General features: G+C 38.7%; 2 protein-coding genes and 1 pseudogene across 2 annotated transcripts in view; 2 read left to right on the forward strand and 1 right to left on the reverse strand.

Annotated features, from left to right (window-relative positions):
* CHM (CHM Rab escort protein) overlaps positions 1–24,494 on the forward strand; it is a 243,664-nt gene that overhangs the window by 213,092 nt on the left and 6,078 nt on the right. The window contains exons 14-15 of the mRNA XM_045290565.1: positions 8,845–8,943; positions 14,635–14,795. Of these exons, the coding sequence (XP_045146500.1) occupies positions 8,845–8,943; positions 14,635–14,795 (260 nt within the window). The remainder of the gene's footprint in view (positions 1–8,844; positions 8,944–14,634; positions 14,796–24,494) is intronic.
* LOC105979651 lies at positions 5,829–7,191 on the reverse strand (annotated as a pseudogene).
* Positions 23,161–24,282, forward strand: LOC115869730 (COX assembly mitochondrial protein homolog). Its single transcript, XM_030885737.2, has 2 exons — positions 23,161–23,179; positions 24,016–24,282. Exons 1-2 carry the CDS (start codon positions 23,161–23,163, stop codon positions 24,225–24,227), a joined length of 231 nt encoding a protein of 76 aa, XP_030741597.1. The 3' UTR covers positions 24,228–24,282.

Raw genomic sequence — 24,494 nt, forward strand, 5'->3', positions numbered from 1 at the left:
AACCCACATGGAAGAAGCCCACTAGCCTGTCCCGACTTGATCGCTGAAGACAAAGCGGGTGCATAAGCAAAAGTGGTGAAGAAAGCTGATGGTGCATGGCTATCAAAAGATAGAGCATCTGGAGTCTTAAAGGCTTGAAGATAAGCAGACGGCCATCTAGCTAAGAAATAACAAAGCCCACATGGAGGAAGCACACCAGCCTATCCCGACATGATCACTGAAGACAAAGCAGGTGCATAGCAAATGCGGTGAAGAAAGCTGATGGTGCCTGGCTGTCAAAAGATATAGAATCTGGGAGCCTATAGGCTGTAAGATAAACAAGGGGCCATCTAACTGGGAAACAACAAAGCCCACATGGAAGAGCACACCAGCCTGTGAGATCACAAGACATCGAAGGGATCAGGTATCAGGCATCAAAGATCAAAAAAAAAAAAAATTATAGCATTGTGAATGAGGGGAAGCGCAGAGTGGGGACCCATGGCCTATCTGTGGGAAATTGGACATCCCCTTGCACAAGGGCTGCAGGGAGGAGATGAGCCAGTCAGGGTGCAGTGTAGCAATGATGAAATATACAATTTTCCTCTAGTTCTTAAATGCTTCCTTCCCCCCACTATCATGACCTCAATTCTACCTTACAAATCCAGCTGGACCAGAGGATGTACACTGGCGCAGATAGAAACTGGAAACACAGGGAATCCAGGACAGATGAACCAACCCCTCAGGACCAGTGGTGAGAAATGCGATATCGGGAGGGTGGAGGGAAGGTGAGGGAGAAAGGGGGAACAGAGTACAAGGATCTACATATCACTTCCTCCCTGGGTGACGGACAGTGGAAAAGTGGGTGAAGGGAGACATCGGGTGGTGTAAGATAGGACAAAAGAATAATAATTTATAAATTATCAAGGGTTCATGGGGGAGGGGGTAGCGGGGCTGGGGGCGGGAAATGAGCTGATACCAAGGGCTCAAGTAGAAAGCAAATGAAGGCAACATATGTACAAATGGGCTTGACACAATAGATGGATGTATGGATTGTGATAAGAGTTATACAAGCCCCCAATAAAACGATTTAAAAAAAGAAAATATCATGTCCTCTTGTAAAGATATATACAATTTGACATCATAAAATTCAAATAATTGGAAAGAGTTTCATTTCTAACATGTTAGAAATACTTTAGTAAAACTATAACATGTTATAGTACAACTATAATATTACTCTTTTAAATATGACCATTAGAATCTAAATACCAAGTATATTGGATATCCATCACTCATTCAAAAAATATAAATTAGCTTTGCCACATATACTGCAAGAATAAAGACCTTTCTCAGCAACCAGGCTGTTGACATTCCAGAGAATGTGGACATTTCCTGGAAGGGGTGCACAGTTATTGTGAAGGGCCCCAGAGGAACTCTGTGGAGGAACTTCAGTCACATCAATGTAGAACCCCGTCTCCTTGGAAAGAAAAAGAAGACTTCTCATTGAGAAATGGTGAGGAAATAGAAAGGAACTGGCTACAGTCCATACTTCCTGTAGTCATGTACAGAATGTGATCAATGGTGTTAAACTGGGCTATTGATGCAAGATAAGGTCTGTGTATGCTCACTTCCCCATCAACGTGGTTATTTAGGAGACTGAGTGTCTTGTTGAAATCCGTAACTTTGTGGGTGAAAATTACATCCAGAGCGTTCAGAAAAGGATGCTTATTCCATTTCTAAAGCCCAGAAATGAGTTAATTCCTGAAGGAAATGGCATTGAGCTTGTATCGAATTCAGCTGCTTTAATTCAGCAAGTCACATCAGTTAAAAACAAAGCTATCCTAAAAGTTTTGGATGGTATGTATGTTTCTGAAAAAAGAACAGTTCAGCAGGCTGAAGAATAAGATCTAAGAAGTGTCCAGCTCCGGTCTAGATGATTCCTTTAGAACAGTATGTGATGCTTGGATGCAATAAAGTAAGTATTGAAAATATACTCTTCCATATTAAATATTATAATTATTAATTTTTTAAAAATAAAAAACATACATATATTACTACATGTAATATTTCCTTTTTAACAGTTGTATTGACATATAATTTATGAACCATACAGTTCAACTGTTTCATTATATTAAAAAGCATTGTATAATCAACGCTACAACTAATTAAAACATTTTTTGGTTGGTTTGAAAACATTTTTCTAAACAATCATATCATTGAGAATGAGGGGCAGTGTAGAGTAACGACCCGAAGTCCATCTGTAGACAACTGGATATCCCCTTACAGAAGGGTCGTAGGGAGGAGTCGAGCCAGTCAGGGTGCAGGTTAGCAACGATGAAACATGCAACTTTCCTCTAGTTCTTAAATCCTTCCTCCCCCCACTATCATGATCCCAATTCTACCTTACAAATCCTGCTAGACCAGAAGATGTACACTGGTAAAGATTGGAACTGGAAACACAGGGAATACAGGACAGATGATCCCTTCAGGACCAGTGGTGAGAGTGGTGATACTGGGAGGGTGCGGTGAAGGTGGGGTAGAAAGGGGGAACCAATTACAAGGATCTACATATAAACCTCTCTCTGGTGGATGGACAACAGAAAAGTGGGTCAAGGGAGACATCAGTCAGCGCAAGACATGACAAAATAATAATTTATAAATTCTTAGGGTTCATGGGGGAGGGGTGCGGGAAGAGGGGAAAATGAGCTGATACCAAGGGCTCAAGTAGAAAGCAAATGTTTGGAATGATGAGGGCAACAAATGTACAAATGTGCTTGATGTGATGGATGTACAGATTTTGATAAAAGTTGTATGAGCCCCCAATAAAATGATTTTTAAATCATTTTCCTTAATTCTTATATTCATTATTATTAGCTCCCCATTTCCTTCTAACCTCCATTGCTGTAACCCTAAGGAACTCTAAGAATCTAATACTATATCTATGGATTTACCTACAATGGGTTTCATATTTTTCAAATCCTATTAAAAACCTCAAAAATAGCAACAAAACCTCCATCAAATGAAAGAAGATTGTAGAAACTAAAACAAATTAAAAAATCGGAAAAAAGGGAAAATAAATGATAATATATTAAATTTTAACCTAACTAAATCTGCAGAAATTAAATTTGTAATACATTATGCCTGTGGGCAAGATTACTTACATTCCTGGTCAACAGTCCAAGAGAATTCAATGGAGACTGTGGGTGCTCTGCAAACGGATTTTGGACTTTCAGTGCTATCCCTAGTCTTCTGCAAACTGCATGTCAAAATTAAGCTCTAATACAATTCCTTCCTTTATCTTGGATTTTATTATTTATAATTCTTGGATCACAATAAGCTGGAGTACTCCTTCTATGTGAATTTAGCTGATACCTCACTCAGATGGCTGCTTGTTTTAAGACAAGCCTTTTGAGACCCCAGACACTATTCTTTTTTTTTAAATCATTTTATCAGGGGCTCATACAACTCTTATCACATTCCATGCATATATCAATTGTGTAAAGCGCATTCTTTTTGATAGCCATGCACCATCTGATTTCTTCACCACACATTGCTATAATACCCATATCTGCACTGATTACTTAATGAGGGAAAGTATTGAACAGGGTCACATACCAAGAACTAATTGTTCTTAGATTAGTTCTTGCAATTAAGTGTGAGCTCAATATCCATTGGGATATCTAATGTTTGTATATATCCCTGCCCCTGATTAGAGATAGCATTATCAACTTGTTGAGAGATAATTTAAGTAACCTCCATGAGACATTTGGTAATTCTAATAATGTCATCAATCTGACTAATAGTACAGAATGTTAAATTCTTTTATGAAAAGGGAAATGTACATATATAGGAAAGTTTTTTAGACTAAAACACATGGGATATTCACTTAAGTAAATGAACACTGTATAAGAAAGCAATGAGGGTTAAACACAAGAAAAAAGTTTTAATCATGCTCGTTTAACTATGGCAAAAATTATTTCTTTAGGACTGAGATATGTCACAAAAAGCAAAGTATGAAAATAGCAAGTATTTGGTAGTGTTAAGTTACTAGTTTTGGGGCAGCCTCAAAAGCAGAGAGATTTGAACCAAAATCCACTGACTTCTAAATCCTCAACCTTGATATCCTGATATACATATAAAAAGCTAGTTAATTTACTGATATAATAAATGTTTAAGTATTAAAAATATAAACTTATGTATTGAATATTTAATTTTTGAAGATCAAAATATTACAAATCTGTTACAAATTCTGACAATTATTAAACATCAAAAATAAAATTTAATAGAATTTATTGCTGATAGAAGAAATGACTGAAAAATGATTCCTTTTTAGTAGTAATATTTGTAATACACTTGTGGATGTCCCAATTTGAAGGCTCTTGCCTTAAGGGATGGGATATAACTTTTAGAGGACATTATTAAAGTTACACAATAACATTTAGTAATTATGAGCAGTCACTCTAGAGAAAAACTTCCTGGGTGTTAATTCCAAGTAAATCCAATCTCCGGATAACTTAGAAAAAGCTATTTAAACTCACTGCTTCAGTTTTGTATTTGTAAATTTAGGATGTTAGTAGTAACTACTTCTCCTGACTCTTGCACAGGTGAAATGAAATAATACTTGTAAAATGCTTAAAATGGTTTCTGATACATATTAGCTGTACAGTATGTTCGGAGACTCTCTTAAACTTTTTATGGGCATTATGCAGGTATATTTAACTGAGTGTGAGCATTTCTCTGATAGATGTAAATAATTTAAGGATTATCTACTAGTACTTTCCTTACATCTATCCTGATATTCATAAAAGAAACTAGTTCAGTTTCTCCATGCAGTTGTATACGTGTGTATGCATATACAAACAGTGAAAGGTAAGTAGCTAATGTTTGCCCATAATGGGAAAGCAAATTATTATTAGTAAGAAATAATTATTGAACCCCTGCTACTATTACAAGTATACATTGTATTTGACAGACATAAAAAAAGAATATTCACTTTAAAGTTTGTCCCCCTGCCAAGTTCTTACAAGAGATTTTGAAACTATGAATAAAATAAACACAATTGACAATCATTATGATTTGCAGAGGAAGAAGATAAATTAAAAGTAACCCAAATCAATTAAATGACCAAAGTAACAGGAAATGTAGGGGGAAAATAGTTAATACCTTAAATGTGTACATACTACAATCATTAGGTAATATCTAAGCAGAATCAAAGTCTTGTTGATGTTAATTGCTGTTGCATCAATTCTGACTCATGATAAGCCCGTGTGTGCAGGTTATAATTGCTCCATCAATCTTTCAAAGGTGTGACCTTGCAGAAGCAGATCACGAATTCTGTCTCTGGGTGACTTTCAACCATTAATCTCTGGGCTGCATTTGAGCTCTTAGCAGAATTTGTTTTTTTACAATGAGTTGTAAACATCATTAAATAAAATATGATTAATTTTAATTCACCATGGAGATTGTTGTTTCTACTCCTGTAAAGAGGTACAGTCTTGGAAACCCACAGGGACCATTCTAGTCTGCCCTATAGGATCTCGATGAGTGAGAACTGACTTTGGCAGTGAGTTTGGTTGGGGTTTTATAGAGATTTTTACTAGCATCCTCTAAAATAAATGCTGTTAAGTTGTTAAGAAAAAGAAGAAATATATGTATACTTGTATATACATTTGTGTGTGTGTGTGTGTGTGTATATATTTTGCTGATGGAAACCAGCGTAATTTAAACTACACACAAACCCCGAGGCAGATGAGGAGGAGGAGAGCCTGGGGGTCGGGGAGGGGGAGGGTGGAGGGAGGGGAGCCAAGTGCTGAATGGAAACTCAGTTGGGCCAGGCCAGGCATGGGCACTGCTCACAGCCCCTGCTTGGTGTGGGCCAGGCCGGTCAGCCGGGCCATGAGGCCCGCCAGGTCGGCAGCCTTGCCCAGTTTGACGTCGGTGTCATTTCGGACACGGTGCAGGCTGAGCCAGTCGGGCAGCAGTTCGGCCAGCAGCTGCAGATGCTGTTCCATGTCCCCGGCACTCATGGGGGCGCGGTAGCTGCCCACCATCTTGGTGCATGCCACCTCCATGGGGAGCGCCGGCTTCCGCTCAGACAGGAAGACGCTTCGCAGCCCTCGGGCCAGCTCGGACAGCCGCTCCAGCCTCTCCAGCCGCTGCTCCTGCTCCGGCAGCCGGGTCATTTACACCAGCTGCTTCTGTGCCTCCTTGGCGCGGATCCGATCCAGCAGGGCCTGCGACACCCCCTTCAGTGCGCTGGGGGCAGCGGGTGAGTTGGGCGGCAGGGCTGGACTGGAGAGCCAGGAGAGCTGGGCTCTGCTGTGCACAAGACCAGGTCACTCAAGGGCCTCTCCATTCTGGGCGACATGAGGCGCCAGGCTCCGGACAGCAGCTCCTGAGCAGTGGCCAGCTGCTCCGCGGCAGGCGGCTGGGGCAGCTCGGCTGGCTCGATGTCGGGCACCTCATCCACATTGAAGTGAGGGTGCCAGTGGGTCAGCAGGTCGTCCGGCACCTCCAGGGGGGGGCTTCAGAGTGACCAGGAAGGCCTTGTGATGCTCCCTTACGCGGGCCACCAGGCTCTGGCTGAAGATGTGCTGCCATCTCAGGAGCCAAGATGCAGAGAGCTTTGGGGCTCCCCCCACAGGCTCTTGGTCCAGCAGGGGCTCCATGTTGAGCTGGTAGTCCGTCCTCTTGATGCCGTCCTTGAAGGAGGGGATGTTGCCCTCCTGGTGGAGGTGGTACGAGCTGGGGTACACCGTTTTGATCTAGCCCACGTTGCGCTCCACAAAGCGTCTGTGCAGCATGGTCTGGACGCCCTGCTTGACCTTGGTGAAGGTGACATCCTCGGTGCGGTTTGTGCAGCATGCTCATGACCGTGCCCATGCTCCGGAACATCTCGGCCAGCACCTGGTACTTACAGGGCAGGGCCAGGCCAGGGAGGCCCGGCTGGGCGAGCGCATGGAAGCGCTGGTAGGCAGGACCCTCGGGGGCGCATGACTCCCATGTGCACCCCTCTGACTCTGCTGTGTTGGACTGGCTAGCGTCCCCATGCTACCCAGTGGCCTTCAGAGCCTGGACGCCTGCGCCCAGCTCACGCGCTAGCTGCAGGCAGGCCTGGAGCTCTGAGATTGTGTCCTTCCGGGGGACCTTGTCCCCTTCAGACACCAGGGGGCGCTGCTTGCCTGCTGGGGGGACGACCTTCCTTGTCTTAGCCATTAGGATTTTGTCAAAAAGATTTCATATTTGCTCTTTCCCCTCCAACTCCATTAATTAAATAGGAAATATCAGGAAGATTAAGAACATTGGTAAGACTGGAATGAGGACACGACAGTTTATTGGAATATATCAAGATTTCTAATCTTTGTAATTGGATACCCTATTTTATTTGGTGATGTTCTATGACGTTTAGATCCTTTCCCCACCAGTGTTTTATAGAAGCTGAGATTTTTAAGTTCATTAGAAATAAGTTTATTAAATAGTGTATTATACCTTTTGAGATATGCTCTACAATGGATATCAAGTTAAGTTCATGAAAAACAATTCTTAAATAAGGTTGATTTGTTTTTTAGGTCAGTAATAAAGTAGGAGTCTTCCTAAAACATTATTTTGTTGTTGAACTGGTAGTGGGGAGATACTACTTCATCTGATTTCTGATTACATAACTATTAAGTTTCTCGACTTATATTTAGATAAAGAAGTTGACTATGGACTGACTTTTGGTAATAAGAATCTTATTTTAACTATGGCTTTCATGATATAAATTGAACTATCTTCCCATGCCTTAAAAAGATTTTTTTTTTCATTCTGGTAATGTATGGAGAGCCCTAGTGGTGTAGTATTTAGGCGTTGGGCTGCTAACCACGAGGTCAGCAGCTAAAAACCACGAAATGCTCTGCTGGAGAAATGCAAGGCTTTCTACTCCCATAAAGAGTTACAGTCTTGGAAAACCACAGGTGCTGTGCTTCCCAGTCCTATAAGTCACTATGAGTCAGAAGTGACTCCATGGCAGTGAGCTAGGGTTTTTGGTTTGTTTGTTTGTGTTGGTAATGTATGGGGAGGGAATTTCTCAGGCTCTTCTTTATTATGAGATGATTTTATTCCTTTCCAGAACCAAAAGAATTTCTATTTAAAGATCCTTTCTTTTCTTTCAGTATGTAGAACTTTTATCCTTATGCCTTTTCATGTGGTCCTTTGGGAGTTTTAACAAAACTGGGCCATAATAGCTTGCTTCTATAAAGGATCATTTTATAAGTGATATTCTCTAATCTAAAGATCCAGGGCCCATGAATTTGTTAATACAAATGAGACTAAAACGTAATTAATTTGAATTAATTGAAAATAATAATAATTTGTAATTCCTGAATAAAATATGGACTATTCTGTGCTATTTTGGAGGCTGTTATATATGTGTATGATTCAAACTATGCCAACAGTACCCCCCCAAAAAAATTTTAAGAGACCCCTCTGATGATTTAACTTGTCAATAATGGATTCTTCTTTTGTAGGTAAATAAATACTCCATTTTCAGTATTGTTTAAGCAAGTTCTTTTTTTTTGTTTTGTTTTTAGAAATCTTTTATTTACACTCTTTAGGACTATCATAATTTAAAATTTCTCTAAAAGTTTAAGTTTTACAAAATTAACATCAATTGCTACTTTTTCTATATGTTTTAGTTAATGCTTAATCTTTTAATTATAGTCTAATGTTACTATTATTATTTTTACATGCCTTTTTATCACTGGTCTATATACTCCTTGTAGTCTGGAATCATTAGTTACTTAGCGCACTGTTACTCATGGCAACCAGCTCAGTGCATTCAATGTAAATAAACAAATAGGAACTCAGAATATTTTGTTTGTTTTTAAACAGATTTGGTTCATTTGACTTGCACATCTTCCAGAACAGCAAGAGAAGATTTAGAGCCAATTGTGCAGAAATTGTTTGTTCCGTGTACTGAAATGGAGAAAGGTAAGGAAAATAATGACTCATGATGGAAAAGATAATGCAGCTTATATAATCTTATTAGATACGGTTTCTGAAACTTGGACTAAAATGTGATGTTTTCAATGTGGTTTGCCAAGATGATTGAGCAAATCTCTTTCCTAAACATGGGAAAATAGTCATTAAATGCTATTAAAGGGAAAATACATATGTGTTTGTTTATGTGTATACATATAAATATAAAGATAATAAATTTAAATGCAAAAAATACACTTATATGTATATTTATATTTACATTCCTAGACTCAAATCTTCAAGAAACCTCATCATTTTGGAAGGATTATAGGTATTTTTTAGTTGTCCTTATATTTTCTAGGTGCTATACAATGATCATATACTGCTTTATCAGAAAAAAAACATCTTAAAAAAATACTGAAAGATTAAAACATTAATTAGCAAATACAGGAATCTTTCCTAACAAGTATTAGTCTTTTAATATATAGCGTGCTAGTGATGTGATAAGTACTTAAGTTTCGAGACTATATGTGCCACTCTGCTACATATTCACATTGAAAAATATGCTTTTCGACCATGAATTTTTCAAAATTTTTTCACATATAATAGGGTCCCATGTTTGATTGTATTTTTTATGTAAGTGATTTGTTTAAGTACTTTACCGAATATGAAACAAGGTGATTTTCATGATAAGATTTGCTTGTCTATTTGAATCTTGGTCATTTTCTTCATTAGTTCATAAATAGCCTCACTTTTTACTCATTCATTTATTTACTCCCACCTATTTCTCTTTAGTTTATCTCTTAATGTGTATTGTTTCATGTCTTATTGTAGTAATGGTACATATCGTGGCATTTGGATTTATATAAACAAACAAACCAGTCTTAGAAGCTAATAGCAATATAAATAATTAATGTGTGAAATGCCTGAATAAAGTACTCAAATCTGAAAATATACTTCACCTTAATTTGAAATTTTATTTTTGTCACATTTGCTTATTTGCTACTTTAAGGTCTCTATACACATCAGAAATGTTCACAAATTTATGGGACATGATAATATTAAAGAGCCTAATATGGAGTCGTAGCTTTATCCTTTGACTTTAACTATATCTGTACTTTTCATATAAAGCTCTTGAATTTCTGCTTTATAACTGAAAATGTTTACAGTTTTCTGCTATAGATTTATTATGTAGTGGTGATCCCAAATAATGCACTAAATTTGTGTTTTCTATTTTTTTTAATTTTATAATTACCTTTCATTTTCTTTTTTTTTAAGTCAAGCTGTAAGAAATTACATGTTCATTACTTAGCATCCTCTAGCCATTTTAGATTTTGAAGCATTAATCTTAATGGTGAAAGTGATCTCATTTTGAAATGATGTATTGTTTCTAACCTAAGTGAAATTCTTTAGTAAGAACTATGTGCTCAGAGGGGTCCTCAGGTGCACCGAGGCACTGAAAAGCTAGTTTTAACTGACACATAAGCCTTTTTATCATCAGGATGAGGTAGTGGTCATATTTTAATTAAAATGTCAGAACAAATACTGTTGGAGTTATTGAAAATGAATCACCAGATAAAGTGAGCACTGGGCCATGGCAGGTCAAAGAGGCAAAGTCACCTGGAGAAGGGAATTCAATTCATTTTCCTGCCTAAATGAGGAAGAAGGAACTTTATGAGCAATGTGAACTTTTAATACGTTGCAGTACATTCTACTCGGTAGCCATTTCCCCCCCACATATTGAGGGTTTTAAGGTCATTAAGTTATAATCACTTGACAACACCAGGAAAGCCTATGCTTTCAAACGTTATGGTTATTTTATTTTAAACCAAATGCCAAGGAATAACATGAGTTGGGTTTATTTTCTTTTTCTGTTTCTTTGCTTTCTGCATTTTCTAGTGCTGTGCTTCAGACGCCTTTGTGAAAGTCAGCCTAGTCACACTGTAAGGAAATTTATTTGTTATGAAAGAAAAAATTCTCTTTTCAAGCCTCGTCTTTCTTTGCCAATATGTGTAAGAAATTCCTGTAGAGTTCTGAAGGTATTCCCTCTCTTTTTTATTTACTTTTGAGATGGTAGCCAGAACTCTCGAGATAATTACTCCAGCTTATAAACCAGTTATACTAATACAATATTTCCAACAGCGCTATCTTCTAGGCTCCTTTGAAACATCAAAGATCTCTAAACCCTTCTCTACTTCAGAGTCAAAAAATTAGATGTTTTATGCTTAATTAACTTATGTCTGCTGAGAAAGTGAAGTGTCTGCTTACTTCATATGTTCGCTCATTCTTCCAGACTCCAGAAAAACCTTCAAAGCACTGAGAGAGAAATTTGTGGAGTGAACAGTACGTTCCAGTCTCACTGGTGGAACTATCTGTGGTTTCTTATTTTACCCAAGAAATGGAGATTTTTCAATGCAGAACGAAGCAAGAATTTTTAGAAATATTGTATCTTGATCTGTTTGAAAGGTGGCATTATTACTACGCCACCTTCCTTCTTTTTCCCTCTAATGTGCATGGCACATTGAGTTATCTTATTCCGTCTCACTTCCTAGCTCAAAAAGTAGCTTTGCCTAGAAACAGACACTCCCATGATAAGTATAGCTTGAAGTCAGTGATTTGTAAGGCTGTTAGCTAATTGTTGAGCTGAGGAGGCAAATGCCTGGCCCTATCGTTTTTTAATTAATGTGTTTTGTTCAGACTCAAAGCTATGACAGTCACCTACTTTCTTCATCTCTTACTACTCGCCAGTGTTAAAAATAATTGTCTCTCTCTTTTAACAAGGCATGCAACTAAAATTCATCTCTCCCTTTCATTTTGTATACGATTGTTGATTTTTGTCTGTCTGTTTTCGTCTGTACTTCGCCCAATTTAAGTTTACACTTATTTAATTTTATTCAAGGTCTTATTCGAAATTGCCTTCCTTTACACTATGTAATTGAGTGATATGAAAACCAGTGACATCTCTGGCTACTTGTGATATGTTGTTGTTGTTGTTGTTATTGTTATGTGCCATCAAGTCGGTTTCAAACCATAGTGACCCTGTGCATAACAGAATGAAGAACTGCCTGGTTCGGTGCCATCCTCAAAGCTGTTCCTGTGCTTGAGTCCATAGTTGCAACTGCTTTGTCAGTCTATCTCTTTGCGGGTCTTCATCTCTTAGCCTGCCCCAAGAATGACCGCCAGAGACTGCTCTCTCCTGAACACAGTTCCCGAGTATGTAAGATGAAATCTTGCCATCCTTGTTTCTAAGGAGATTTGTTTGTCCTCTTGGCAGTCCATGATACTTGCAGTGTTCTTCTCCCGCACCACAGTTCAAATGCATCGATTCTTCTTCAGTCCGTCTTACTCAATATCCAACTTTCACGTGTGTGTGAAACAACTGAAAATACTAGGCTTGAGTCAGGCATACCTTAGTCCCCAAAGTAACATCCTTGCTTTTCAATACAGCATCGGTGATGTACTTCCCATTAAAACTTACCAGCTGTGTGTTTCATCAGTTGTACACTACACAGCTATATGTTGCATTCCAGCTATTGCTCTACCTTGCAGCTGGCCACAAGGAAAGATAAAGCAATTATGTCTCTTGGAAGGTAGTAAGGGCAATGCCTAATAACTTTCTTGTATCCAAAGCATTTCTCTTCAGTCTATATCAATTTTCATCTTCCTCACGTGGTTTTTTTCCCAAGACCTAACCTCTGTGAATTTTTATTGGTAATTTCTTATTGGATTATGCATTTCTCCCCAACTTTTGCTGAGTGAAAACTCTCCTCTGAGCTAGTACTTTCATGAAATACAAGATCAACTTCTCTAGTATATAGTGGTGCCATGGTTAAGAGCATTGCTGCTAATTCAACAGCCAGCAGATCAAACCCACCAAGTGCCCTATGGGGGAAAGATGTGACCGTTTACTTTCGTAAAGACAGTTCTACTTTGTCCCACAGGGTCACTGTGAGTCCGAGTTGATTCAATGACAATGAGTTTGGTTTTGATTTGGTATGTGTTTAGAAATGAACTGGTCTCCAGAGATTATCATCCATTGCTCCGTAATGCTCCAGGAATCTGGTCCAACAAATAATAGGTGATATATTTAAATATCCTCTTGTAAGATTTAGTGAGACAAAACTCATCATTATATTTACTAAGAGCCTTATGGTTTTAGCTATAAAATACGAGTCTTTATGCTCCTTCATTTTGTAAATACATAAGTGTAGCCCTCTGTTGTGAACCCGCATGAAGGTAATGTTACTTTAGACATAGATCATAGCATTCATTACCAAGAAGACTTTAAAACATCACATTTTCCATTCAGAGTTTCTTCATCCTATTTTACTAATAATTTTAGAGTATTCATGGTACGCTTTTAAAATAGCATCTTTAATAAATGTAAAAGGAAAAATCTTGAAGGTGTTAACTGTAACTATTCCTGTTGTAAAAATGTTTTGAATACTTAGAAAATACTCATTATCCTGAATTAGGGAATGGAATTACTGCAAATACTGTAAATTGTTAAGAATATTTTGCATGAATTGTCAATTTAACAACAACAATTGCTAGATAATTATGTTTTTAGCATTTTTCCTTATGATTCAAAGTTCCTTTATGATCGTCAATAATCTTCATAAGCAACCACTAAAATTTCATAGAATCATTAAAAAATTCAAGATGTTATTTTATTTTCATTCAAATTCAGGCTAAAGAAGTCATAGTAATATTTTCTGTTTTCAGTCAAAGAAAATGTATAACCTTTCTAAAGAAGTGAGGTCGAGATAGCAAGAAATAGGCTCTAGGCATGGAGACGGAAAAGGTTGAACTTTCTTATGAACATATCGTACTTTGTACCTGAAAAAAAGATTGAAATCAATTCAGCAACATTAAAACAATAATGAACAGAAAAGTAAGAGCCACGTCTACATTATATATCTAACACCCAGCTCCGTAGCTGTCAGTCACATAGTAGATACTCATTATTAAATGAGAGAAGATGTGCTCAAAAATGACTTTTGGTTGTATTAGCTTATTTTTGCTGTTTGTTGGTTTCCATTATTGTTAGAATTCAGTAGGCTACAATAGTAGAATATGAATTATATCAAAGTTTTAATTCTGATTTTATTTAATTCATGTACCATACAATTGACCCATTTGAAGTGTGCAATACATTGGATTTTGATATATTCACAGAGTTGTTCAATGATCACTGCAACCAATTTTATTGTTTTGTCACTCCAAAAAGAAGCCCTGTAGACATTAGTAGTCCCCACTTATCGCCCACGCTACTTCCCTCAGTCCTATTTCCGATCTCTATAGACTTACCTATGCTGAACCTTTCATACTCCTTTATATACTATTGACTCCTATATACTTTATCAAGATGGTCTGTCCATTTGGAACATAAGAACATTGATTTTCACTTCATAGGGATAATAAAGGGATGAACATGATTGTAAACATTTGATACGGAAGAAGAGGAAGAATCAAAACCCAAGGGAACACATTTATAATTCAATCTTAAATCATCAAAATAATGTTATAATTCAATTTGTCTACAGTTGAAACTTTAACATTATTTACACAGCATATCCATATGTAAGAGTGTGTGGATGCAGATTTACTAATTATGTCTATACAAAGTTGTAGCTTACTATGTAACAGTGGGCAAGTGTGTTGTGTTTTAGCATGTGAGTCAAATTTATATCTTACATTTAGAAAATGAAGAAGTTGCAAAACCAAGACTTCTGTGGGCTCTGTACTTCAATATGAGAGACTCTTCAGATGTCAGCAGGAACTCTTATAATGACTTATCATCCAACATTTATGTATGTTCTGGCCCAGACTGTGAATTAGGAAATGATAATGCAGTGAAACAGGTAAGCCAACTAATTTTTGTTTACATTTGTAGCAAGTAGGTGTGGTAGAGAAAATGAATGAATTGTTTTCCCTATGAGAGATGTGGAAAAATATTTTCCCTCATTTAATGCCGTCTTTGCAATTTGCCCTTAAGCCTTTATTATGAACTACTAACCTTCTTTAGATATAGAGTGAGCTATGTTTACTTTCTTGAATATAATGATGAGACTATCCATGAATTCCATTGTGGGAATGAGAATGGAAAACTTGTAATACATATTTTTAAAAAGGACTATAATGATGATTCTAAATAATGTTGCTTCTGATTCTTCTGATTTTAATTATTGGCCTAACAGTATATTATTTTGAAATACATATACTTTTTACCCCTGAAAATCAGAATAATTTCAAGCAAGATATAACTAGTCAGGTATACAAACATAAATTATTGCTATAAAATCACACAACCCTTTATTAAAGGAAAAATACCATTATGTGAAGCTAATTGTTTCTCGCTATATCCTCCAAATAGGTCTATTACATCTGAAGGTGGTGTTCTCATCTGTCTAACCCTTCCAGGAAGCATTCTGCACTCTGATTTACATCACATCTAAATAGCAGTGTTAACATCCTGAAGGGACTTGAATGGGGGTTATGTTAAATGTTCTTTTAGATTAGGGGACAAAAGTTTGAAGGGACAATATCAGGACTATAGAAAGGCTGGGGTAAGGTTTCCCAGTGACATTCTTGTAGGATAGCCCTTGCTACCCTTGAAGCATGAGGAGGTGCATTATTTTTTTTTGTGTTGTTTCCTTGTTTTTTTGTTTTGTTTTGTTTTGTTTTTTAACATTTTATTAGGGGCTCATACAACTGTTATCCCAATCCATACACACATCAATTGTGTAAAGCACATTTGTACTTCGTTTCTCAAAACATTTTCCCTCCACTTAAACCCCCGACATTAGGTCCTCATTTTTCCCCACCCTCCCCGCTCCCCCCTCCCTCATGAGCCCTTGATAGTTTATAAATTGGTATTTTGTCAAATCTTGCCCTGTCAACGTCTCCCTTCACTGACTTTTCAGTTGTCTGTCCCCCAGGGAGGAGGTCACACACAGTTCCTTATAATCGGTTCCCTCTTTCCTACCCATTCTCCCTTTACCCTCCCTGTTTCGCCACTCACACCACTGGTCCTGTAGGGCTCATCCACCCTGGATTCCCTGTATTTTCAGTTCCTATCTGTCCTCTGGTCTAGCCAGACTTGCAAGATCGAATTCGAGTCATGGTAGTGGGAGCGGGGAGGAAACATTTAGGAACTAGAGGAAAGTTGTATTTCTCATCATTGTTACATCGCACCCTGACTGGCTCACGTACTCCCCCCATCATTCACTATGGTAAGTTTTTTTTTTTGTTCTGATGATGCCTTACACCTGATCCCTTCGACACCGAGGAGGTGCATTATTATGATGAGGAAAAAAAAAATTCCTCAGCACAACATTCCTAGTCTTTTCCTCATCAATGCAGTTTTGAGTTGTCTTAAAACTCCTTCATAAGCCTGTACGATCATTAGGTGTCGATGGGATCAGGTATCAAAAGATTGAAAACAATTATATCAGTGTGAAAGAGAGATTGGAGTGGATACCCAAAGTCCATCAGTAGACAATTGGACATCCCCCCACAGAAAGGTTACAAGGAAGGGACGATTCAACCAGGGTACAGTATAGCACCGATGAAACACATCCTTCCTGTTGTTTCTGAATGCTTCCCCCCCACCACTACCATGACCCAGTTCTACCTTACAAATCCGGTTAGAACGGAGTACACATATTAGTACAGATAAGAACTTTTGACACATGGAATTCAGGACAGCTTAAAACCCTCAGGCACAGTAGTGGGAGTAGTGAGATCATGAGGATAGGGTGTTGGTAGGGTGAGGGGGAGAAATGGGGAACCCATCACAAGGTTGGATATATAGTCCACCCACCCCCAGGGGGATGAATAACAGAAATGTGGGTGAAGGGAGACAACAGACAGTGTAAGACATGAAATAATAATATATAATTGATCAAGGATTCACAAGGGTGGGACAGTAAGGGATGGAAAGGTAAAAAGAGGAGGTGATACGAAGGGCTCAAGTAGAAAGAAAATGTTTTGGAAATGTTGAGTGAAACATATGTACAAGTGTGCTTAATACGATTAAATGTTGGATTGTTATAAGATGTGTAAGTGCCCCCCCAATAGAATGATTAATAATAATAAACTCCTTAATATTAAGCTCCCATGATCATATGTCCTTCAAGAAATTCTATCAAGATTATCACTCTGAGGTCCCCCCAAAAAACAATGTTTATAAACTTCTGAGCTGATCTCTCTGCCTTGAGCTTAACTGGTTCAACAAATCTCAGAAGCCGCGGTTTTAACAGAACTTACTCTCTGAATTGTATTAGTGAATTCAAGATTCATCTCCAGTTACAATTGGTTCCAAGAAATCACTTTCATTAGCTTTGATTTTGCATTAAAAAATTGATGAAAAGATCAGCTCTTTGAATAATGTTTTAGGTAACGATGGAATCAAAACTTGCTGCAGCCAAGATGCTTAAAATTGAAAATGCCGAACACAGTGAAATACCAATTTTAGTAGCTATTCTATTAATGTTAATTCTGTGGTCATCTTCTACTGTTTGGGGGATGGTCTTCCCTCTCGACTCATTGAAGTTTTCACAGCGTTCCTTAAAACACGTATTTAATTGGGGACAGCATTCCCTTGAGTTTTCTACAAAGCTTCACGATTTGGGAAGATGGTCACTGGAATTTTGTTTAAAATTTTATATTTTCCCCTCACCTCAAAGTTGTTTCCCTCCATGGCACAAAATGCGTCTTTTAAAAGGGCACCCTAATGAAACTAAGACCAGTGTACTGCTGGAAAAAAAATCCATCCTTGTCCAACTACTGGTCACAGAGGTATGTTTAAACATGTCATGTTCAGAGCAAACTCATACATTACCCAGATGGAACCCCCAGTAGCAATACTTGTTGACTTCCTAATACAATTCTCTAATGTCCTTGTTGTATTTTTTAATCTTAGAAAATTATGACTTTTGATTTTTCACATATATACATACTGTTGCCCTAAGAACTATGACAGCTGTAACGAGTGTGATAACGAAGCACAAGTATGTGACAATAGTTTTAGGGGGGATATGAAGCAGCGTAGAGCAGATTGACACAGCTGCCAAAAGTGAATTATTATTCCATTAAGCTAAAGGTTCACATGCATATAAAAATACATATCTCTGCACAATCTAAACCTTTTCACAGGTAGACTTTGCAGTTGTCTGTTAAGTCAGTACTTTAATATTATTCTTAGACTACAGATGGAAGTTTCATTTCCACCATTGGTGGGAATCTCTTAGTAGCTCTTTGAATCTTTAATCTATCATTTATTCATGGCAACAAGATTGTAAATATGTCCCTGACCTCTCTATCTATCTGCAGTTTCTTTTTTTTTTTTTTAGGGGGGAGGTTGCCAAAATTACTTTCATTTGTTCTTTAGCGTCTTAATGGCTATCTGAATATACATGTTCAGCCAGTGATACCAAATAAAAGCAGGAAATCTTGGCTTTCATCAATCCTTCATTTTTGTAGTTTAATCGATAGTTCAAGATCTACCTTTATACTTTGATATTCTAATTTCTGTGCAAAGAGAATTGCAAACCATCTTTTAGCCAGGTAACTAGGGTAATTTATTTTTCCCCTGAATGAACTTTAATTTTTTTAAACCGAAACGAGCAGCCTTTAAATAACAGTTTATACTACAAATGCTCCAAAAACCACTGCCGTCTAGTCCATTCTAACTGAGACCTTATAGGGCTGGGTAGAACTGCCCCTACGGGTTTCTAAGACTGGAACCCTTTACGGAAGTTGAAAGCATCATCTTTGTCCCATGGAGCAACTAGTGGTTTTGAACTGCTGACTCAGTCCCAAGTCTACTTTTGCTTTCTTCATGTATAATGTTCCAGCTGTCATCCCAGAGGTTTGCCAACAAAATTCTCACAGGGAAACCTTTGCTATCATGGAAGATTAAACAGATGCACTCTCATGATTGGGGTAAATCCTGAGTGCAATCTTCCTGGCCTTTTCTCACTAATGCAGTTTTCATTTTTGAAAAGCTTCTTAGTAATAAAGCCCCCGTGATGGTCCTGTGTCCTTTAAGAAAAATCTGTCAAGATTACCCCGTTGGAATGCCAAAAAACAATCACCATAATGTGCTCTCTGACTTGAATTTAGGTGGTCTAATAAATCCCTTCAGAACCTACTGTTTGGATTAGACTTTCTTCTCTGGATGTTGTCGTTATTGTTAGGTGCCATAGTCTATTCTGACCCATAGCAACCTTATGCACAGCAGAATGAAACACTGCCCAGTCCTGCACCATCCTCACAATTATTCCTTTGCTTGAGCCCTGATATAGTTAAAGTTTATTGTGCCAACCTGGCCGATAAACACATGTGGGGTTAATTGACGTGCAGAGAGATAAATGGTCCAGTGAGCCTCGCCTTTCTAGTTCTCGGGTCTCATGCTTTGTGATGGTTGGACCAGGGTGCAGCTGCCCTAGCCAGTTTCCTGCTTCCGCTGGCAGAGCTCACTTCCTGCAAGACATCCCCAAGGAGAAGCCACATGGACCTACCCCGATGCAGCCCTGGTTGCTGGAGCAGTCGTGTGGAGACCCCTGCTAACGATGAGATGCTTACATACACGTTCACAGATTCAGCTTTCCTCCTGCAGTTGGCCTCATAGTGTGTGTCTTGTGAGATGAAGGAGGACTTTGTGGACTGGTGTCAAACATCTGGGCTAATGTTGGACTTGTGGGCTTGGGCAGCACTGGGTTGGGATGTTTTATTGATGTGCACTTACCTTTTATATAAAACTCTCTTATATGTATGAGATTCTGTGGTTTTGTTTCTCTAAAGTACTAATAACAGTATGGTACCATGGGAGTGAGGTACTGGAGAAACAAATCATAAGATGGAGAGTAAATGTTTATTTGACCTCTCACTTATAGTAGTTTTTCTTCTTTGCCTAGCCAGAGGTCAGATAAAGCCACACTATTTACTCGGTTGTTTTCTGAGGAAAATATGGGAAGTATGAGAACAGAAAGTTTGTAAGCCCACTTGCTCTCACCCATTAAAATGTGATCTTTAGATGAGTTTAGGCCATGCCTGCAAAGAAAGATATGGCCCACCAAGTGCTTTGGAGTACTCCAGAACCAATGGTCTTTGTCAGAAGCTGGAAAAAAATCTGGAGCCATGAAGAAAATTCCCCTCTAGGACTGAATGTTAAAGGGAGCCTGAGAGCAGGCTAAAATGCTTGCTAGGTGACCACCTGGATCTACTTGTTGAGTGGGAGAAATGCAGCAATAAAGAGACGGGTTGAGTTTGGCCACTGACACCTGTGGACTTGGTTTACAGGAAAGAGAGGAGAAGACAAGAGCAGGTTGACTGCTCTAAAGTTCATGACCTAGCACGAAGGGGCTAGGCTTGTTGAGTATTGGTGAGAGCCCATGGTCTAAAGGCAAGGTGACCAATGGGCACCCTGTGGAGGCTGAGTGAGGCAGCCCATATTGAGTTGACCAGAACCCGACCAGCATGGAGATTTTTGAGCCTGTGAACTGGTGCATATTGTTGCTGACTTTATGGATGGCCTGTCCGGATTTGACTTTGCTTATGGAAGCAGATTTCACAAGGTTCCAACTGGAATGAAGATTCTTCATGTCAGAAAATATGATTGCCTCCTCAGAGCACTGGGTTTATGTAAGTGGGCAGTATGTAAATTGGATACCCAAATTGGGGGGATAAAGGCATGAAGGGGTTGGCTTACAAACTTTCATAGGTGGGGGAACTTATTCACAGTATTAAGGTGTAGGTGTTACTTAATTGCAATTGTGAGGCTAAAGAATTATGTACTGATGCCAAGTTGGCAAGGGGTGGATTGATACAGTTAAAGTTTGTTGTGCCAACCTGGCTGATAAACACATGTAGGGTTAATTGAAATCCAGAGAGCTAAATGGCCCAGTGAGCCTCGCCTTTCTAGTTCTCGAGTCTCTTGCTTTGTGATGGTAGGACCAGGGTGCAGCTGCCTTAGCCAGTTCCCTGCTCCAGCCGGCAAGGCCCACTTCCTGCAAGACAGCCTGGGTGCTGGAGCAGCCATGTGGAGACCGCTGCCAACGCTGTTACTTACATACACGTTCACTGATTAAGCTTACCTCCTGCAGCCGGCATCACTGTGTGTTTTGTGAGATGGAGAAGGACTTTGTGGATTGGTGTTGGACTTGTGGGCTTGAGCACTAGTGGGTTGGGATATTTTCTTGATGTGCACTTACCCTTTATATAAAACTCTCTCTTGTACTTGTGAGTTTCTGTGGATTTGTTTCTCTGAAGTACCCAGACTAACACACCCATTGTTGTAGTCACAGTGTCAATTCATCTCCTTGATGGCCTTCACGTTTTTCGCTGCCCCTCTACCAAACATGATGTCCTTCTCCAGGGACTGTTCTCTCCTGATAACACCTCCAAAGTATGTAAGATGAAGTCTTGCCATCCTTGCCTCGAAGGAGCACTCTGGCAGTACATCTTCCAAGACAGATTGGTTTTCAATACTCTAAAGAGGTCTTGTGTGGCAGATTTACCTAATGCAACTTGTCCTTTGATCTCTCGACTGCTGCTTCCATGAGCATTTATGGTGGACCCAAGCAAGACAAAAACCCTTGAGAACTTCAACCTTATCATGATGTTACCTGTTGGTCTAGTTGTGAGGAGTTTGGTCTTGTTTACATTGAGTCGTGATCCACACTGAAGGCTGCAGTTTTCAGCCTTGCTCTTCATCAGCAAGTGCTTGAAGCCCTTCTAATTTTCAGGAAGCAAGGTTGTGTCATCTCCATATATAAGTTTGTTAGTAAGCCTTCTTTATATAATCCAGCTTCTATGATTATTTGCTCATCATACAGATTGAATGAGTATGGTGAGAGGATATAATGCTGATACACACCTTTCCTAATTTTAATCCAAGAAGTTTATTCCCTTGTTCCATTTGCACACCTTCCTCTTGATCCATGGGCAAGTTCCACAGGAGCACAATGAAGTGTTCTGGAATTCCAATTCTTCTTAAGGTTATCCATAGTTTGTTAGGATCTGGAAAGTATTAGTAAATGTAAGGCTCCTCCCTGGCTATTAAACTACCTTCATTAGCATCACGCTTGTTTACAAAATTGATGAAAACTCTTTGAGGTAGCTTGTCTTCCTGCAACACTTTAAGCACTCATTCTGTCAAAAGCTTTCTGAGACCAAAATGTTTGCTTAAAGTTGACAATGCCAGACCATGAGAGATTTGAACTTTAGTAGCTATCGCATCTATAGGGACTCTTTGATCTTCTACCAATTTCTGGATTTTAGCAACAGTTTCTTAACTGTTTATTTTGATGATCCTGGTTCATCTTTGAAGTCTTCCCGATCTTCCTTAAAATGTTTGATTCATCTAAAAACTATTGTTTTGTGTGGGACAGCATTCCCATAAGTTTGGTGCAACCATCCACTGAACAGAGAAACATGTTTAAATGCATTTTGTTTGGAATAAACCTGTGCTTGTATTAACTGGTACCCTCGTAGCAATGCTTTTTACCTATCTTCTCTATTAGGCTGGGTTCTCTAGAGAGGCAAAACCAGTAAAGGTGTGTGTGTGTGTGTGTGTGTGTGTATAACATTTTATGTCAAGAAAGTAACTCACATAGTTGTAGAGGCACTTAAGTTTTGTCTGGTTCAAGTGTATGATCAGATGTTAAGCTGGAGGGTTTTCCTGACTCATGTAGCTGCTGCATCTGATAAACCAAGAAGCAGGAAGACCACATACTGGTGGTGGCAGAAGTGGATGAAATCAAGGTCAGCACATCAATCTCATGGCTTATCCTGACTCGAGTAGCTGCTGGGGTTGACAAATTTGAAAGCAGAAAGATGAAGTAGGAAGCAGGAGGAACATAGGTATATTCAGGCAGAGGTGAATGAATCCAAGGATGGCAGACAATATGGCATACTGCTCATAGACAATATGATGGGTCGATGCAGGATCTGAACCAATAAGAAGGGAAAAACCTGCCCACGGAGCCAGCTTAAATAGGAGTAGACCATACCTCTGAGGAAAATTCCTTTTAATTGTATCAGCATTGAGATCTGATTGAGGGTAGCACCCTACCCTAATCTTCCCATAACTTCCTGGCTGTTCACAGACCATCCCTTCATGGTGATTTTATTATGTTATATCACAGCATGAGGAGACCTCCATTTCCAAAACACTGATCATCTGAATTTGATACAAACCCTAACTATTATACCTTTCAGAGCATGGCAGTTGACCCTGAAGGTTTCAGGCAATTAGAAGTAAGAAAGGTTGTGTCATAACGATGAAGTCTTTAAGTAGGAAATTGGCTTTAGCTCAGGCCAGTAACAAAAGGGCTGAAGTAGGAAGCCCAATAGGCAGGTAAGGATCGTGTGGCAGCCTATAATTGGTGGTAGTTTTAGTAGGCAGTTTGTTCCTAATAAGACAATACCCAAAGTAGTCAGGGAATTGGGTGGCAATAGGGAGAGATGTTAAGCACAGAGAAACCGAAGTAGAAGTAAAAGTAGCATTAGTTATATCCAATATTTATGTTGTGTCTCAGTATAGTACTTTTACTTAATATTTTGTGATTTTGGTGAAAGTTTACACAGTAATTAAGTTCTAATATGACAGTCTCTAAAAGAAAAATTGTTCATCTCAGTACATGAAAAGTCTTCCATTATAAAAAATACAATGTGTTGAAATTCTGTTTCATTGCCAGGCAATAAAAAGAAAGAATTGACTGAAACACAGTGCTTGTCAGCTCTGAAGAAATCACTGTCTAGTAAAGGAGAAAAGAATGTCAACAAATACAATGCAATGTGGCATATACAATAATAGAATAATATATAAGGCCAGAGGTGACAAAGGATTAAGTTCTTTCTGGGAGTAAAGCCTTACAAAGAAGGATATGTAAGATGAGGAACAATTCTCCTTTTAATGGCAAACAGCCCCTGATCCCCCTCAGGGTTACTGCCTCACCTGCACACACAGATGGCACTCCCCCCTGCAGAAGATCAAGTCAGACACATCAAATAAGATGTTTTGATCCCGAAAATAATGAGAGAGGAGGTCAGCGAGAAGTTCTGAACAAGTTCAAGATTTTACCCAATGTTGTAAGGATTCTGGGATCCTTGTGGTAGTAAAATGCTGGAAAGAAAATTCTACACTGAATGGTTGTGTAACTGCTTACAATACCAATCCAGGCTTTTATGAGGAATGCAATATGGAATACCTGAAAAAAAGGGAAGAATTCCAAAAAACTGGAATTCCTACCCAGAAAAGGCTACATAAGCTACCTACAAGCATGTAGGCAAATATTTAAATGACATTCGGGAACTCTGAATATTTACAGGTGGTACAGTCAATTGAATTCATGCAGTCAAGAGAAAGAAATGGCTTTTGCTAAATCTTAAATTATGGAAATGTTAATTTTATCTGAAATAAAAAATTTTGTTTTATGAATTTTTTTTTAAATTAATCAATTTATTGGGGCTCATACAATTTATCACAATACATAGATCAATTGTGTAAAGCACATCTATACATTTGTTGCCCTCATCATTCCCAAAATTCTCTT

Source organism: Echinops telfairi, unplaced genomic scaffold (assembly GCF_000313985.2).
Source record: "Echinops telfairi isolate 266 unplaced genomic scaffold, ASM31398v2 ScPeMD7_42;HRSCAF=159, whole genome shotgun sequence".
Classification (NCBI taxonomy): Eukaryota; Metazoa; Chordata; class Mammalia; order Afrosoricida; family Tenrecidae; genus Echinops; species Echinops telfairi.